General features: G+C 38.5%; 1 protein-coding gene across 5 annotated transcripts in view; it reads right to left on the bottom strand.

Moving 5' to 3' along the window:
• Positions 1 to 19,227, bottom strand: part of LOC120637568 (protein 4.1 homolog) — a 91,086-nt gene that overhangs the window by 283 nt on the left and 71,576 nt on the right. For 3 of the 5 annotated variants that reach the window (XM_039909408.1, XM_039909414.1, XM_039909440.1), the window contains 8 exons: positions 15,905 to 15,998; positions 15,762 to 15,823; positions 9,759 to 15,437; positions 9,187 to 9,405; positions 6,133 to 6,228; positions 2,855 to 2,941; positions 2,262 to 2,378; positions 1,090 to 1,200 (listed from right to left, as the gene is read on the bottom strand). In XM_039909408.1, coding sequence (XP_039765342.1) covers positions 1,090 to 1,200; positions 2,262 to 2,378; positions 2,855 to 2,941; positions 6,133 to 6,228; positions 9,187 to 9,405; positions 9,759 to 15,437; positions 15,762 to 15,823; positions 15,905 to 15,998 — 6,465 coding nt within the window. The remainder of the gene's footprint in view (positions 1 to 1,089; positions 1,201 to 2,261; positions 2,379 to 2,854; positions 2,942 to 6,132; positions 6,229 to 9,186; positions 9,406 to 9,758; positions 15,438 to 15,761; positions 15,824 to 15,904; positions 15,999 to 19,227) is intronic. The other 2 variants (XM_039909423.1, XM_039909431.1) reach the window with 2 other exon arrangements.

Below are 19,227 nucleotides of genomic sequence, written 5' to 3'. Positions count from 1 at the left end.
GGTTGCTCTTCTAATAATTTTAAATGACAATGTGAGATGGTGATAACAACAAAAAACACCCTGCTAAGTTTGTTGTGGTCTTCTTCTTAGACGAGGACGCGTTTGGAACCCTCATAGCTTTCGTTTTAAGTTAACGAATATGGCCATCATTTCACTACCGTGTACGACTCATGTAATGTAGGTATCTAGGTGTCACCTACTTGAATAAAGATATTTTTGGCTTTGACTTTGAGTAACTTTCGTTTTGAGCGGGTACGCCCAGTCTAGTCGTAGAGCCCTGAATGGGTTCATAACTAGTAAGGCACTCTTTTTTTTTAACTTTTTATAGACCAAAAGGATGGCCCATCGATGTTTAGTGGAAAACCCATCGCCTATATACAGAGCAACACTTCGCAGGGCGTCCAAGGAAGTCTTCCTGCAATATGCCGCCCTGTTATATATTGCAGCGTACTCGTTGCGGCAGTTGAGCTTACATTTTGATAAATGCTCCACTACTAGGTAGGCTACCAGAGCGAGGCACCGGTGCGTTCCATTATGTACTAAGGCTGGCAACCGGGGGGGTTTTAGTGGGTAGAAATCCCACATAACCCAATTTCTCCCACAGAGAATTGGGTATCTTTTAAGAAGACTTCCCCCCCGTCAACAAAAAAAAAAATGTAGGCTACCAGAAAATAACTCTTTTCAACAGTCTAGCCAAAAAGAAAAATAATATAGGCGTAGGAAAAGGTAGGTGCTGTCTTGCACAAATATAAATTTAAAGTTCGACTCGTTAGTGATTTTTTGATTTTTTTTCGACGCACGCTTAGCCAGTATAACACCTGATGGAGACTGCAACCGTAGCCTAATATAAGACACCAGTTTAGAAGATGCATATTTACTTTTGTTAGTAAAATAGCAATTACAAGTTATACCCATAAATTCCAATTTTCCGTGCAACTTGTCCAGATTTTCACTCAAATTTCACTATTTTATTTGGACTATTATGAACATTAAAAAACGCCAAATCGGTTCAGTGGCTACCGCGGAGCAACCTTTAGTTCTAGAATGAGTAACACTATCAATATTATATTATTGCAATGCAAGTGGTACCTGGATGGCCTCAGCGAGCGCGCGGTCGTGGTCAATGGGGTCGCCGTCGGACTGGATGGTGATCTTCTGCTCTACGCGCGTCTCCACCACGCCGTTGCGCTCCGTCTTGTACTGCAACCATACGATGACGCTACAGTACCGCGAGTGGTAGAGCCAGACATGCAACCGTTAGCATCTCGCCTGGTGACAACCCAGGACAAAAAGACCTGGCACGCGTGTACAAGGAGGCCAAAAAAACCATGCAATGATTCTACAATACCGAGTGACAGGCATCTCGATGGTGACAGGACAAAAAGACCTGGCGCACGCGTACAAGGAACAAGACCCCAAAAAAATGGGATAAGGGCAAGAACAAGAAATTACACTAGTATGTATGGTTGAATTATAATGGTTCAACCGCTTTGATAACACAAAGCCGCATAGCTGTTTGGCTATTCCTTTTAAAACTCGGCTAGTTCCTTTTATGATTCCATGAACATTATTTTTTTATCTACTCTTAACTCATATTTAAGTATTTATGGTATGCTAAAGTATGTATAACTTAGATTTATTTTTTTATATTTTTCAATAGTATTACAGTATATGTGTTGTCTGGTTTAAGTATTAGTATGTAGTATTGCAACACCCGCCCAGTGTCCATGAATTTGAGGCGTAGGTGTTAAGCCGCATCTGGCTGTAATTACACCGTCCCACAGACCGGAACACAGCATTGCGAAAATGTTGCTTAGCGGCAGAAATAGGCTTGGCGATAGTGTTTTCCCGGACGAGCTGTCAAAAAAACCTCTACGCTAAGCTAAAGTATAAAGCATAAAGTACAAAGGTTAAGCATAAAGACTTTCCAATTGTTGACTTGTCTTGACTTGTAAAATTTAGTTTTTCTAATAATAATGTTCCCTGGCAGTCATATCTGCAAAGCGATAAGTTTTTTGTTTTCCTGCTCGTATCCTTAGGGGTGTAAAAATAAGAGTATAGCAGGAGATAAAAATTATATCCCCCGATTATATCTGCTAACAAGGGATACAATTAACGTGTGCACATATATTATTTGTATATTATTTGCACTTGTGCGCCAGTGATCTGAGAGTTGATAAAGCTGTGGGAGAAGATACATTTCTATCCTCTCCCCGGGGGTATAATTGGGGCAGTTATGAGGTTGGCGATATGCAACTTACAGTGATAGTCTCCACGGTGCGCGTCTTGGAGCTGATGGTTTGCGACGAGACCACCTCCCCGTCCGCGCCCACCACGCCCTCCTCCTCTTCCTCCGTGACCTGCGGGCCCGTGCTCACCTGACAACGGAATACAGTCAGTAGTGCTCGTATGCATTACCACTACCAGAGAGTAAGGATAATCATACGGTCCCAACGAAGCCGTCGAGACAGTGCAATCTTTCGGTAAGTGCGCTACGATGTCGGCATTTACCACTGGATCAAAGGACTGACTCAAAAATGTAAAGGGACACTTATATGCACCACCTACGAGTACATCTCTTCTTGAGCTGTTTTTTACGCCATGGAAGAAAGGCGCCAAATTGTATAGTTTGCGACAAAATTTCATTTACAATTTTTCTGTATGTTTATGTAGTGTACAATAAAAGTGTATTCATTCATTCATTCATTCATTCATCTCCTGGATTAGGTCATGGTTACATGTTGTCGTTGGTTACTGGGTTTGGAAACTTTAAATAGCATCATACTAAATGAACGCTCGGAAAAAGAGTGGGAGGCTGAGTGGATTTCAAAGCGAGTAGTGTCGAGGTGCTCACCCTGGCGGCGGCGCCGTGGATCATGGTGCCGAAGGGCGCGTTGCCCATCGCCGTTGTGGTAGTGGTGGTGCGGACCGAGCCCGGCTCCTGCCACGGAACAACCATTTCGTACAGTAAATACATAAAACATCTATTCAAATTCAAAATCTTCATTTAGAAAAAATATGGTAGTTACTAAACACTTATATATAGAATGCTAGCTGTTGCCCGCGACTTCGTCTGCGTTTGACTTTGTTTTTTGATGTGGTATTAAATTAATTTGCAGATCTAAAAAAAAATAAAGTATTCAGTATCGCTAAGCCTTAAATGAGGGGTTTGCAGCTGTCCGCTGAGGAGTTCTGTCCTCTATCTCCAACCAAATTCAGATCTAAACAAAGTTTGGACAAAATTAAACACATTTTATAACCTCTAAGTACAAAAATAATTATTTAAATCCGTAATAATTTGTCGGAGTCATGGTGTAAAATCGTCAAACACTCATCCCCTCTCCCAAAGGAACCGCTTAATGTCAGGATAAAAAGTATCCTATATTACTTCTATTACCTCGAAGAATATGTTTCCAAAGTTTCATGATGATCGGTTTAGTAGTTTTTACGTGAAAGCGTAACAAATAAACTTACATTCACATTTATAATATTAGTAGGGATAGATGTTATCATTTTGTGTTTCACACATATTTTGTCGTTCACATCGACGTCCTAATATTTATGTAAATTAAATAGCATAATATTTAGTAAAATAACGCAACGCAACGCGGTTGTTTGCTCAGTTTGATACTGGAGCAGACTGAAATCAGCGCTCAGAGTTGTTGCCAATGCAATAGTGCTGAGATTGAAGCCATTTGCCATATTGTTAATAATTTACTTCAAGATCTTTTATTAAAAATAGAGTACGGCAATAAAGAATTATTATTATTATTATATTATATGTTAATGTAATAATAATATTCTTCTAATTTAGCCTAATATTAATCTAGTCAAATATATTTGTGCACTAAAAATTCCTTGACTGAATAAAATCAATTCTGTAAGAGCCATTTCTTCAAAGCTGCTGATACACAATATTTACAATCTATAAATCTCAATTATTAAAATCTCGGACTTTAGTTACTTGCCCATTTTAGTTCCAGAGCTTTCCGTCACCATAATAACATACCTCATTTTATTTTTGGGCCATCCCTAACTACCAATTTAATCAATGCTTCGAGAATATTCGGTTTATTTCGAAGAATGTGTCCCGTGCATCACCAATTAAACTTAATGGTCAGAGTGAACACATCTTCAGGCTTTGTGATTTCTCCTGAATCTTTCCATCTCTATCCTTTCTTGTGAAGCTCAACATTCTAAGTTCCATAACCTCATGTCTTTTGCAGGGTTTTCTGAGTCAGCATCCATGTTTGCCATCCGTAAGTCCAGAAGTTTGCAAAGATTACAGAGTTTTCGCTTAGATCACTTTAGGTATTGGCTATTTCCATAACCACTTTCATTGGTCAGTATGTTGATCAGTATGAAGAATGCGTTATTTTCAGACATTCGTTAAACACAGACGAATGCAGCTTTAGATTTTAACATTGCTCATACGATCATTAAAAATAATCTCTCCACCTATCCTCAGATGTCAATAATTTTGAAAAACAATAACGCTTTATCATAAAACAGCGCGATACAATGGTTTCCACTTTTTTAAATTCACCCCACACGGTATTTAAAATTATCAAATATGTATATATAGGCACAATAAAAAACAAGTAACTAGTTTTTTTAGAGGAACGGAATCCTTCGTGTCAAATTTTAACGTTTGATGATCATTCTCCCATTGAAAAGTAACCTTTTAAACGTTTAATTGGTAAACTATCTTTTTAGTGTATATTTTTAATATTATTAGACATTAGAGACTAAAGCCAACAAACTTGGTGTTTTTGTCAATTAGAGCAGAAGCGTTCCCGAGAAAAAAATGGTCTTTCTTTTTAAGATAATAATGAAAAATACAAACCTACGAAGTATATTTAAATAATAAAACTTAATCCAAAGTAAATATCACAAAACAACACAATGGAGTATGCACATTTTCCTTTCATGCAAAACTATAAACTAAACATGCTTTTGTACATAGCATTAATAAACGTACGGAAGTGACGCCAATTTAACTAATGACTAGACTTAATGAACTCATTAACAGTTATGTATCGTCTATGGTACAGCGGTGAGTGTAGTGCCATTTTATTTAGCTTCCCGGGTTTAATCCATGTGGATTTTAGGTTCCGTATGAGGCAATATGGATTAACAACTGGAGTTGAGAAATGTGCGTTGTACACTACCATGCCTCTAAGAGAGCACTGTTTTTTTTCTTTTTCTCCTGAGTTGTTAAACTCAAGTTGAAGATGTCCCTCCCCGCGGGGCATGAACAGGCAGGGGACAAAAATTATATCCCCCTATTATATCCCGTTACCTGCTAAAGCACGGTAACATGGAATAGGAGAATAATAGTAAACAAATGTGCACAGTTAAGTGAATATAATTTATGAACTATCGTGGCAAATTAAACTATTTAGTAAAGTGACGATACGAAAGCTATACGAAAATTAGTAGTTTCAACTTTAATAAGAGTATCAAAGCATTCTGAATTTTCACTTTGTGATGCGTTTATAAACAAAATGCACATGCTACCTAATGGAATGCGTTTTTAAACATTCTATAACATTCTCACACACACAACCACACACGCATGCGCGCAGTACACTCGCATAATACAGTCTTTCTTATTTACCTTTATATTTTGGATTTGACGCAGTATCCTCTGATCAAATGTTGATTTTTTTTGTTTTTTACATGAAAGCGATTTACAATTATCGGTATTTTTGTGATTTCCTTACAGATGGTAACACTGACACACTGATCTAAATGGCATATAGTCATATTTTTAAAGTACACTGGTACAGACTTGGTTGAACAAAAGTCACAAAACTGAATTAACGGGTCTAAAACTAGTGATGCCCTTTTCACGAAGGGATACCGCTATTTTAAGACTTTTCGATTTAGCTTAGTGCTGTCATTGAAATGCAGAATGTGTGCTTCCTCACATGGACAGCCTTTAACGTTTAACCACCATGCGAGAATCAGCATGTGTTTAGAATAACTTTTGTATCTCCTGTAATCGAGAGGTTACAGTTGTTACTTTTCGGTAGTGATACTCAAAACAAAAAAAAAATAAGGAATTTATACTCAACATACAAATTATAGATCGCTTTTTTTAAATAGAATTTATCAACCGTTACTTACAGTGACGTAGTAATGTCCTTCCCCGCCGTCCTCGAAGTCGATAGGTGTTCCGGAATCCCCGCTGCTTAGCGAGCTCTCGGAACCATGTCTAGTTAGCTGTGCCATGGGATACCATGGGGTGCGTTCATGGGTTTATTATGTTGTTAATCGATGGTGAAATAATGCCCAGTTTACGGCGACAGTTGTGTGGTTTTAACAATAAAGCGCCCAGTTACGGCGAAAACATGTTTAAATTGATGTTAAGATTGGAATGTTATGAAATTAACGCCCAATTTTCGGCGAAAATGTGTTTGAAATGTATGTGTGTTGATTTTGTTGGCCATTCGATGTTCACACCATGCGTTATGGGTAAGGAATCGACCATGTAGGAAGGAGAGAAAAAAATCAAATTAGAACATAATCAAACATGCATTGTTATGGTAGCTTTTTCACTCGCATTACGTAAATAACCGCTCTATATTAAATCCACCATTTTAATGCTATACTAGATGTGCTCGAATAAGTATTTATATGCGAATGGCCTCTATTAATATTTGATAATATCTGTGAAGAATATTGAAAAAAAATATATATATATTATTACGCGTGTTGCGTAATGCTATGACACGCAAACTTGTACGTAATATGGTACAAACAGTGGCAGTGGGGTTTACTAACATTTTTATAGACAAAGGTATTTAAATATTAAGTGTTGTCGCTTTTATAGCGATAAGATGTTTTTATAGGAACTATTTTTTTTTCATCATCACCTTTCTTTGTTTTATATTATAATTATGTGCCATAAATACTTTATCTGTCTATCATTTAAATATTTGTCGCACGAATAAAAATACGTAAAATAAGTATTTTTATATTCAACGACACGAGAAAAATAAGGTAAGAAAAACTTTGAAGTTAAATTGCTTTCGAACAATTGCGATGCGATGAAAATTCGCTTCATATTGCAATAATAAAAATAAGATTAAGCATGCATCGCGTAAACGTATTACAACATGACTTTAGGACTTTGTCACGGTCGAAGAAATAATAGAGCCTAAAGTAAACAGTCATGTAAAATGGATATAAATAGAGAAAAACGGTAAATTCATCGTAAACAAAATGGATTTGAATGAAGGTAACAAAGATCTTGAAGGTAATTCTTTAAATCTTTATGTTATGGTCACTCGTTTACGTTTTTAATTTATACCAAGAACATTCTAAATTTATTAAATCTGTTCATTTATCCTAAGGTCAATCTAAATTAATTAAATATTTTCATTTATAACAAGATCAAACTAAAATAAATCAAATCCTTTCATTTATCCCTAGGTCAAACTAAATTTATTAAATATTTTCATTCATCCCAAGGTCAACCTAAATTAATTAATTTTTTTAATTTATCTCTCTCAATCTAAATTTATTTAATCTTTTCGTTTATCCAAAGGACAATCTAAATTTATTTAATCTTTCATTTATCCCAAGATCAATCTAAATGTAATTGTAATTAATAAACGAAATAAACAGTCTTAAATGGGTTACATTCATACAAAAAAAAACATATTAACAAATTCGAAGATCGTTTAAATCGGTTTAGATTACTGAGTTACGTAGTAACATTGCCAAAATACAAAGAAATACGCATCAAATATAATAACTGCAGCCATTTGAAAGATTGGCCACAAAATTTAATCAAATTCAAAGCTTGGCCGATCTGTCGACTTGTTTAAGCGCATTCGCTCGTAACGTTAGCGTGAAAAAGCTGCCATTCGAAAGCAAAAAGAAAAAATCAAACAGGAAACGAAATAAAGTTAAAAGGAACATATCATCAAAATCAAAAATTAGTAAAAACAAACCCATAACGTACCAATGATAATGACTAGTGCAAGTAGACGCGTCACGAAAGTTGTCACTGTGCACTGAATTTGTAGGAAGCGGTAATAGCCTAGTCGCTATGGCTTCGGCACAGACCTCTAACTTTTTAGTTTTTAATTCATGCAATCAAAATATCACTTGCTTTAACGGTGTAGGAAAACATCGCGAGGAAACCTGCATGCCTGATAGTTCTCCATAACTTTCTGAAAGGTGTGACTACGGCCTTGAACCCATATCATTGTGGAGTACCCGTTCCCAGGTCGGCAATGGGTTTAATATGACGATGAGGATAATTCATGATTATACTTTTTTTTCTGTGGTGTACAATAAAAGTGTATTTATTCATTCGTTCATATCGATAATCGAAAATAACTGCAAGATCGCGAGCGTAGACAACTCATTCTATGAGCTGTACACACTGATAAATTAATAGCTGTGCCGCAGGCTACACCGCACGGCAAATGTGACCCAAGTGTATATTTTCAAGCTAGAAAACGTCGTTGTTATAGTTATAATATCAAATCGTGACGTACTTAAAATACCGACACTCAAGGCTTGTTGGAATGGCAGTTGTATTTCGATAGTAAAAAAGCGCGACTTTCATCCGCTATTCTACATTAACCAAGCGTCACATCGCCTACCCTCGAATCATGTGTAATGTTAATAAAATTTAATACATAAATAAAGAAAGAAAAATAAATTATTGTTAAATAACGCTTAATAATAAATCGTCATGTCATTTATTTGTGTTCTGGCAACAACAGAGAATCGCTAAAATATTGTATTAATCTGATGACATACGATTCGTGTATTATGAAAAACGAGTTTTTATTTATATTCGAAGTGAGATTGGTATTAATTTTCTATAAATGAAACTGTAAAAGCAGGTGAAACGACGTATTCAAAATTATAATATATAAATATAATTTTGTACTGCTTGAACTTCGTAAAACTCTGCGTATATCAAGTATTTTGTTATTTCACTATCAGTTCCTTATCGAAAATGTTTGTTATCAATACCAAAATCAAAAATCTTTAGCTATGGAACGAAGACTTACTAATGCTCTAATTTGCTTATGAATTCACGAATGCGGCCATGACATGACAAGCGACGCAGTGCGAGGCGCATAGTCCACGTGCAGCCAGCGCGCACTCGTCCAACTTTCGTGACGCGCCTGCACAGTAGTGGGAGCGTCAGCGTACCTTGTCGCCGGTGGTAACGGTCGTTTTAACCTCCTGGGTTAGAACGCGTTGCTCCTGGCGCGTCGCCGATGACGTCAGCGTGTGCGCGACCGTCTTCTCCTCCATCTGCTGGGTCTTAGCCTTCGTGTCGAGGTCGTGGTGAGTGGTCGCCGTCCTAGTGGTCACCGCCCGCGCGGTCACGTAAGGGCTCTTGCCTTCCAGCGGCTCTAAGCTTTCCGCCTACAGGTGAGGGTTAGACTAACATGCAGTCAACTATGTAGTACGAGGGTGTACATGAGTACTAACATTGATGTTTACTAATGAAGCACTCAAGCTTTGAAAAACAAAATTAATCAAAATTATTCGGAAAACAAAACTAAATTAAAAATGAAACGACTTTGAAACAGAGAGACAGAGGCGCGGGAACACAAGTGTTCGTAAAATTTAAAGTTTGTAGTAAAATAAGCGCATTCTTTCCTGTCCATCTCTTTCCGTAAGCCGTGGAAAAAATTAAAAAGAAATAAAGAAAACGACATTAAAAAGGGTGGTTCTATCGCCCGTTACTGGAATTGTACGTAAAGAATGAAACGAACCTTGTTGGTGTGTGTGGAAAACGTCACCTCCCCCGTACCCAGGTTCTCCACTTCCTGCTCCACGTTGTGGGTGACACCTTCATCGTTTTTCGTGAGCAGTTGTTTTGTGGTCGTTTTGACCACCACCGGCGGGGTCGGAGTTTTCTTAGAACGCTGTGAAATCGGGATCTTGGATTGGGGGGTTGAAGGCGACACTACGTATCCTTGGTGCCTGATGTGCTCGGACGTGGTGTACTCCGTGAACGTCTTCGGCTCGTCGCCGCGCGCCGGGCTCTCATCCTTGCCGAACGTTGAGAACTTGTGCGTGTTCACCGTCTGGATGTCGATGTTGGCGGGCAGATCGTGAGTCTCCTTCTCTATTGTGTAGTTCCCGCTCTTGTCTTCAAAGTGGGATGGGTCGATTTGCGAGTAGTGTAGAATTAACTGGCCGGTGACTGGGTCTCTGACGGCTGTGCTCGGGTCGATATCACCTGTATCGGGATCGATATCGCCGTATTCAGTCTTTATTCTTCCTGTTATAGGGTCTATTTTTCCCGACAGTGTCATGGTTTGAGTGACAGTCGTGCGCGCGCCTTTGAGTCTAGGGTCGTCTGGATCCACGTCGATGGTTTCGCCGGTGACGGGGTCAATAATTTGATACACATATACAGTTTTAGTCGTTATAATCCTTCCGGTGGTTTCGTCAATCGTACATTCTTTCGGATCGAGTTCCTTAACGCGACCTTTCTCGTCCTTCTGAGTTATAATGTAAATCCTGATAATAATAAGTCTGCCAGTTCGCGGGTCTATTCTGCCAAGTTTAGTGTATATTTCCCCGCTGCCGGGATCGATTTGGGAAGCGGAATACAGCGGTTGATTCTCGTCATCAACTTCGCCGGTGGCTGTGTAGATCTGTCCGTTCACCGGATCGACTTTAATAAGAGCTTTATCGATGTCAGTTGCTCTAGTAATAGTCCCAGATTTCGGGTCATATCGGCCATAAACGGTTATTATGTATCCTGTAACTGGATCAATTTGACCAGCTGTATAAAGAGTTTCTCCAGTTTTTGGATCTTTTGGTCCAGCTATCCAAATCTGACTGGTCTTCGGATCAACTTTTACGTTCTTCGGATCATTCACAACAATTTGTTTTCCAGAAACAGGATCAACTTTGGTTTGAATTATCCTCAGGCACATCAGTCTGCCGACATCTTTATCAGGTTTACCTGATTTTGGATTGACCTGTCCACTTCGTAACAGGAACTGTCCGGTCATGGGATCGACTTTAAGTTCTTTACTTTCAAATCTTCCTGTCTTGGGGTCGTTATATGTAACCGTCCCTTTCACGAGATCTATTTGGCCATATTTGGTATCAATTTTGTTGTTATGAGGGTTCAGCTGGCCTGTGCTGCTCTCGATAAGTGAGTTTTTCGGTTCAATTATTCCTTTCTTAGTGTCAAATTTGCCAACAAATGTGGTTACTTCGACTACAGGATCAATATGACTTCCGACAACAAGAACTTGTCCAAGTTTAGGATCAAACTTTCCAGTTTTAGAATCGACTGCACCAATAACAGTTATTTGACCATTATTTTCATCTATTTGGATAGGTTTGGTGTCTTGCGCACCATAAGTATCTGTTACGAATATGACGCCATTTGTAGGATCGATCACGCCATATTTTGTTGAAATATTGCCAGTTTCCGCATCCACTTTACCTTTTGTATGTTCAACAATACCGTCTTCAATATTGACTTTGCCAGTTATAGGATCTGTAGGACCAGTTATTGTAGTAATTTCCACTATTGGATCATCTTGCTTGGCAATGCTCACGATCATGCCCATATTCGGATCGATTTTACCTGTCTTGGGGTCGAGAGCGCCCGAATTAATAAAGATCTGCCCTGTTTCATTCAGCACCAAGCCATCTTTCGTAAGTCTCTGACCAGCAGAATCCGTGATGGCGATACTTCCTCTGTTAGAATCAATAACACCATATTTGGTTTCAACAAGACCGTTCGGGTCGAGGACTCCGGTTAAGTGTTCTACTTCAGCAGTATGGAAATCTGGTTTTTTGGTCTTCGGATCTAATCTCGTGAAGATTACCATAATTTTAACGATTTTCTTCCTTGGCGGTTCTGGAGGAGCTGTCAGTGGTTTAGGTGGTGCCACGGGTCTAACTGATGTAATGGGAGATGCTTTTTGTAACTGGCTACTGATTGGTGAAGATGTATGAACTGGCGAATGCAAAGATGTTTGTACTGGCGTAGGTGTGGGTGTTTTTACAGGACTAGGAATGTTTCTAGCGGGTGAACTACTTATTCTCTGAGAAACGGGCGGTTTGGACAGCACATTCTGTTTATCAACAATCAATAACTGTTGCGCGAATGAGGAGTCCACTTTTCCCGTCTTAGGATCTGTGACAGACGAAGTTACAATAATATTGCCCGTCTTTGGATCAATATCGGCTTGTTTTAATTCCTGTTTTCCAGTAATTGGATCTTTGTACAAAATTTGACCTGATTTACGATCAATAATTCCGAAGTCTGTATGTATTTTTCCATCTTCAACACTGACGTAGCCTTTAGATGCGTCGATAGTTCCGGCGCCAGCGTCCACAGATTTAGTTTTAGGGTCGTATTTGCTAGTTATAATCACAATTCGCACTTCACCCTTTGATGGTGGTTTTGAATGTTGGACGACAGGTTTATTAACGATGCTGTACTGTTGTGCTAAAGTAGGATCTACCTTTCCTGTCACTGGATCGACAACTTGACTTGTAACTAGCAAATGCCCAGTTGAAGGATCAATTTGAGACTTTTTAATCTCTTTTTTACCCGTTTTAGGATCTGTAATTATGATTTCTCCGGTCGCAGTGTCGACTGTACCAAATTCAGTATGGATTTTACCATCTGGGCCGACTGTACCACTAATAGTATCTACTTGACCTTGACTGGGATCGATTTTCTTCGTTTTGGGGTCATATTTCGTAGTTATGATAACAAGGTGAACTTCTCTTTCAACTGGTTTGCCATCTTTATCAACAATACTGACTTGTTGAGCGAGCGACGAATCAACTTTTCCTGTTTTTGGATCAATGATTCCTGACGTGAGGATAAGGTGACCTGTTTTAGGGTCAGCAACAGAGTTTTTGAATTCAATATTGCCAGTTATGGGATCCACCTGCTCAATTTTTCCAGTTTTAGGATCAATTATACCGAAATTAGAATGTATTCTGCCATCGGCTCCGACGATGGCACGCGAAGTTTCAACATGACCATTAGGATTATCCAATCTCTTATATTTCGTATCATATTTACTAGTAATGATTACAAGTTGTACTTCCTTTCCGGGGACAGAAGCGAATGTGTCCTTCGGTTTATTAACAACTGTATACTGTTGACCTAAAGTTGGGTCGACTAACATTGTATTGGGATCAACGACACCAGAAGTAAGCAGCAAATTGCCTGTTTTAGAATCTACAGTAGCTTTTTTAACTTCCTGCTTGCCAGTCACTGGATCTGTTATTGTTATTTGGCCTGTAGCTGGATCAATAACGCCCAGTTCTGTATGCACCTTATCATCGTCGTCAAGTTTTCCCTGTATTGAATTAATATGTGTGTTCGAGAGATCAAGCTTTTTGTTTTTAGGGTCATATTTAGAAGTAACAATGACTAGGTTCACAAATCTCTCGGGAATTCCCTTCGGCGCATCTTTATCAACAATAGCGAATTGTTGCCCAAGTGAGGAATCAGTTTTTCCTGTCTTTGGATCAATGACTCCAGACGTGAGAAGGAAAGTACCAGATTTTGAATCATGTGTTGCCTGTTTAGATTCTCGCTTACCTGTCTTGGGATCTGTGTAATATATTTTTCCAGTATTGGGATCTAATATTCCGAAATTGGAATGAACTTTTCCATCCTTATCGCCAATAATACCTTGGGAGGTTTCAACGAAACCGTTAGGGTTATCCAATTTCTTTGTCTTTGAATCATATTTTCCAGTGATAGCTACGACTTGAACTTCTTTTCCTGGTAACGCGGCAAATGTAGATGTAGGTTTATCAACTATACTGTATTGCTGTCCTAGTGTAGTATCAAGTTTGTCAGTACGCGGATCAATGACACCTGACAAAAGAAGGATGTTTCCAGTCTTCGGGTCAACTTGAGCTTGTTTGACTTCTTGTTTACCCGTCTTAGGGTCAGTGACCTGTATATCACCTGTTCGGGGATCAATTACACCGTACTCTGTGTATATTTTACCATCAGCACCACTAAGCACTCCCTTTATGGAATCAACATGAGCAAAGGAAGGATCCAGCTTTTTATTTTTCAAGTCGTATTTGCTTGTAACCACAACCAATCTTACTTCTCTATTCGCCTTTGTGGCATCTTTTTCGACAATACTGTATTGCTGACCCAACGAAGAGTCAACTTTGCCAGATTTAGGATCAAGTACTCCTGTGGTAACGAGAAGGTTGCCAGTCTTTTGGTCAACGTAAGCCTGTTTTGGATCCTGTTTGCCTGTTTTCGGGTCAATGTAATCAATTTTACCTTTCTTAGGATCCATTAAACCATAGTTTGAAAACACCGTGCCATCGGGAGCTACAATAGCTTTAGAAACTTCAACATGGCCGTGGGAAGCATCCAATTTCTTATGCTTTCCGTCATATTTTCCAGTAATAACTACTAAATCAACTTCTCGACCAGGCTTGGAACCAACTTTATCTTCGGCTTTCTCTACGAAGCAGTATTGTTGGGCTAAAGTTGGATCTATTTTACCAGTCTTGGGATCAATAACACCAGATGTAAAAAGAATGTGTCCGGTTTTTGAATCAACATGGCCGTTCTTAACGTCTTGTTTGCCCGTCACTTGATCAGTGAAGTTTATGTGACCCGATTTAGTATTAATTATTTCTTTTTCAGTTTCTATCTTTCCGTTAGCTTTATTAAGCATTCCCTTTGTAACCAGAATAGTTCCATTGGCATCATCGAGTTTTTTCGTCTTGGGGTTATACCGCCCGGTTATTATGACCACTTGAACTTCCTTATCGGATTTAGCCACGACCGGGACTACAGCAATTGGTGTTTCGTGATGAGCTCTTTCAGCATCCAATAAAGCAAGAGTCGGGTCGATAAGATTAGACTTGGGGGTCTTAGCTTGTTCTTTCAAAGCGGCAGATTGTACGTAATCAATACCTGGTGTCTTCAGTTTACTGAAATCTTCAGGAGTTTTCCTCTTTTCCGCACTTTCAGCAACTTTTTTATCTTCTCCTGGAGCATAGTTAAAAGCTAGACCCGCTTTTCTTGTACCCGGACTTTGACTGTCATCCATGCCTCTTTGTTTTTCATCAGAAATCGGTTCTTTTTCATAACTAAACGCGCCTTGGATAAAAGGTTTTCGCGTGGGACTCCTTTCAGTATCTGTGTATTCATAGGGCTTCGTGAAGCTCGGTTTCTCGTCTTTGACAGGGCTCAGGTCGAGGGAAGTATCAGGATTTGAACTTTCATTTGAAGTATCGAGCACAGCGATCTTGGCTTTAGGATCTTTAATTTTTCTATCTTTATCCTTCGGAGATTTGTCTGGTTTGAATTTCGGAGATTTTTCTGCTTTATCTTTTGTCTTGGGTGATTTTTCCTTGGGCGATTTTTCTTCTTTGGGCGACTTCTCTTTCTTTCCGCCGAATAACGTAAAGCCTCCCTGTGCGGGATAGGATTTGGAAAGAAACAAAACATAAAATAAGAAAACAATCGTACCGAAAGGTAAAAAAATATAATATATCGTAAAAAATTTATTGGTGAAGGCATCGCTCTAAAACAGCTGATTAATTTGTCGGCAACAAACATTGAGTGCAAACCGAATATATAAAATGCATGCTTTGCCTCTAAAACGGATATTTACAAATATTTTATCACAAAAAATCTACTTTTGAGTGACATTACATTAATGAAAAGTATTGCCAATTGTTTCTACCATTCCTGAACATTTTAATAGATTCAGTAGATTATGTACACGTTTTTATACCTTCGACTTCTTGGGCGTCTCTACATTGTTTGTTATACCAGGATCGCTGGTCGTGTCGGTACCTGTGGATAATCTTTTATTAGTTTTTATTCAAAAACGATGCCATGACCACTACAAAATAGGTGAACACCATGAAATCCTACCATTCTCAGCAGGTTTCCTTTGTTCAGGCAACATTTTGTCCTCGTCTTTCTTGAACAACGCCGGCATCACCTTCACAGCACCAGGCGGCGGCTTCTAGAAGGACGTGGAACTTTATTACAACACTTTTTCAAATTAACACTCTTCGCCACAAATATTTAAACATTCTATAAACCTTTAATGGACCTGTATGGCATTTATTAAATTAGTAAGAGTAACAGCGGGGTCAAAAGTTTCAGCGCATAAGCACCAATTTGATTGCTGTTTTAGTGTTTTGTCACACTTCAACTAAGGAAACCTTTCATATGTCAAAATGCTTTCCTTTTCCAAAGACAGTAGGAACCGTTCTGGAAAATCGAATGAACGGAGCATAGATTCCGTTTGTCATGACGTAGTGCCTAGGTCGTATATTATTACTCAATAGTACACATTGTTTTATTGTGCACAAAACCGGCAATCTAAATCTACGATAAATATATAAAAGAACGTCTTACGAACACTTTCGATTTCTTGGCCCTGCGTTTACGCAAACTATTTTTGAGGTGGTGTTTAGGTTTATAGAAAGTTTCAAGCTTTCTGATCAACTTGGGGAGTATACAACGCACATGTACAAAGGCACAACATGAAGTCACTAAAGGCACAAATTCTAATCTGAAACGAACAAAAAAGGATCACATTCTACAAAAAAAATGCTGCAAATGTGTAATAAAAAACTAAAATGCTAAGTATAGGCTAGCACCCCTATCCTATAACGGTATTCATGTAGCGAAACACTATAACGGAAGAGTAAATTGAACCTGCACCTACCCTAAGTCTGATATAGGATCAATTGGAAAGGTGGTACTCAGACATCGGACTACAAATATGACGAGTAGCTCTAGTAATCGATTTAGAGATATGATTGGTTGACTTTAAATGTAAACACACTGAAGATAAGGTCAGCGCGTATCTTTCTATTTAAAGTTTATAGAAACATTTTAATGAATACGGTTATAACCCACTGTTACTGTAGTACGTAAGCATCTTTTCAAGTGAACTTGTATACCAGATTTGCGAGCACGCAAACTTCTCGAAACACTCGTCGTCCAAGTTGAATGAGCCGAATGTGCCTCTCATGAAGTTGTACATTATGTAATATAAGATATAAGTATCAATAAACTTCAGCTATAAAATCTGCTCTGAAATTCCATAGTGTTGACTACTTAAAACAACTCGGACTTTTAAACAAGGAATATCAGTAAATGCTTCTTGTTTTTAGGCGCAAGTTCATACATTCATACATTTTTCATTTCGTAGTATTTCCACTGGGGATTCTGGCTTTAAATTTATGACCTTGAATGTTATAATAATCATCATTAACGTCAATTAAAGTGCTTTGGTAGTCGGACACCGTACACGATTGTGACGTTAACTGCGCTACTATAACAATAATCGCATAGCAGGAAACTTAACAGAGTGGCTAACACGACAAGGGTTTTCCTACAAAATGTTAGATATATATGTGCCATAAAAAACTTAATTAAAACTAAATTTACAGAATTAGACATAACATACATGCATAAATAGAGACAAAAAAAATCCAACATATTGAATGCAAAATGTTGCCCATGATTACTTACGGATATAGATTTAAAAAAATGGTTATATAATTCCTTTTCAATTCGTTATGGCAATACAATGTTAAATCTTTGAAACAAAATTTTGCATTAGGTCGTATTGTTGAGTGATACCAAACTAAGTATACAATGCAATATAAACTACAATGAAACACGATCTAAGAATACCCGATCTATGGAACACACCAGAAATGTAAAGAGAACTACAGTAGTAGCTAGTGTATTATATGAAATATAAGGATGAATTAGGAAGAAAACAAAAGATCCAATCTTCTGAAGAGGAAAGTGATTTGAAGATACCCTACTCACATCCAAATTAATTTTGAGACGCAAAGTAATCGGTTTAGCACTGGCGATTAAAACTGAGGCATACAGGATTAAAGAAAATACATTTTCATTAAAAAACGCACATAACTTTAGGCACGCAAATTTAGAGCTGGGAACAAAGAATATTAAAAAAAACAAAAGTGATTGAGCCAAATAAACAAGAAAAAGGAGTTGAGGTTTTTCTATTAATACTGGGGTCACTATGGAAAGGTTATGTGGCAGGATAAAGTTGTTGGCTAGCTTCGTAAACGTTAAGCTCCCTGGCTGGGGTATGCGTAAGGCTGCGTTACTCGGGGTAGCTATACAGACCATCGATAGGACTGCGTCTTGGTGTAAGCTCCAGTCACCCTTTATCTGAGCCCTTAGTGTGATATTGGCAGGCTTCCAGTAGTAAAACAAATTTGAGAATCTAAAAAATTACGCCAATGTAAAATGGACCCAATTAACCTAGTTGCTATTCTGTACTTCTTCATTTTTATTTTATAAACGCAACGCTATGAACACAAACGCAACGCTATTAGCGCTGGCTATAGAAATGTGGGCGAGCTTGAGCTACAAAACGACGTCGATTGGGTCCATTTTAACACATTATTAACCTCTTTCTACCTTATAAGATGGACCCGGACATCGAAAATAACACAGCGGTCTTACCGATAAGAACTACCTGAAATTTAGCGACCTTATGATGGTGGGTTTATTGATGGGATTGGTCAATACGCATCATCGCACATACACCGCCAATGGGACAACAATTTTGTTCTCAGTTATCTCCACTAAGCTTGATTGGATGCAGTTAAGTAGAGAAGAGGGCATGTCTAATTTTACTAGCGAGAGAGCTAAGCGGAGCCGAGAGAAGAAAGCTCTGGTTGCGCGCCAGCTTATTGTTCTATTCAGCCAGCTTGGCGAACATCGTCTGTCTTCTACCGTCTTCGCTTTGGTTGATACCGGGCTATAGCTATGTTCAAACTGAGGCGAGTCGCACTAATTCGAGAGGCTAAGCGAGCGAGGGAATTGCTGTAAGTCGCGTGCAGCTTTAAGAATAGCTTAACACAAGATTTGCTCGCAATTGAACAGTCGTTTCGATACTGGAATCGTCAAAGTAAATCGTAATGTACTTAATGTAAATCGTTTTAAAGTCGCATATTCTGTATATTTCAATTTTTTTTTATTTACAATCGTTCGGTCAAAAACCCGAGCTTTATGATTTATTGTAGGCAAATTTGAGCAAAGTCAATGCAAGTAAGGTTGGTATTTTCATACTCGAAAACGAATCTTCGATTGTGAGCGAACAAATCTGGTACTAAGGCTACAGAGTTTAGCAGGGTATTGTCGCAGCACGAGACCCGCGCGGTGAGAAGCCACCGTGCGAGAGCCGTGGGTGA

The sequence above is a fragment of the Pararge aegeria genome, chromosome 1 (assembly GCF_905163445.1).
Source record: "Pararge aegeria chromosome 1, ilParAegt1.1, whole genome shotgun sequence".
NCBI classification, from domain to species: domain Eukaryota; kingdom Metazoa; phylum Arthropoda; class Insecta; order Lepidoptera; family Nymphalidae; genus Pararge; species Pararge aegeria.
Note: the sequence above shows the minus strand (reverse complement) of the source record. Positions and strands in the feature narration are given on the sequence as shown.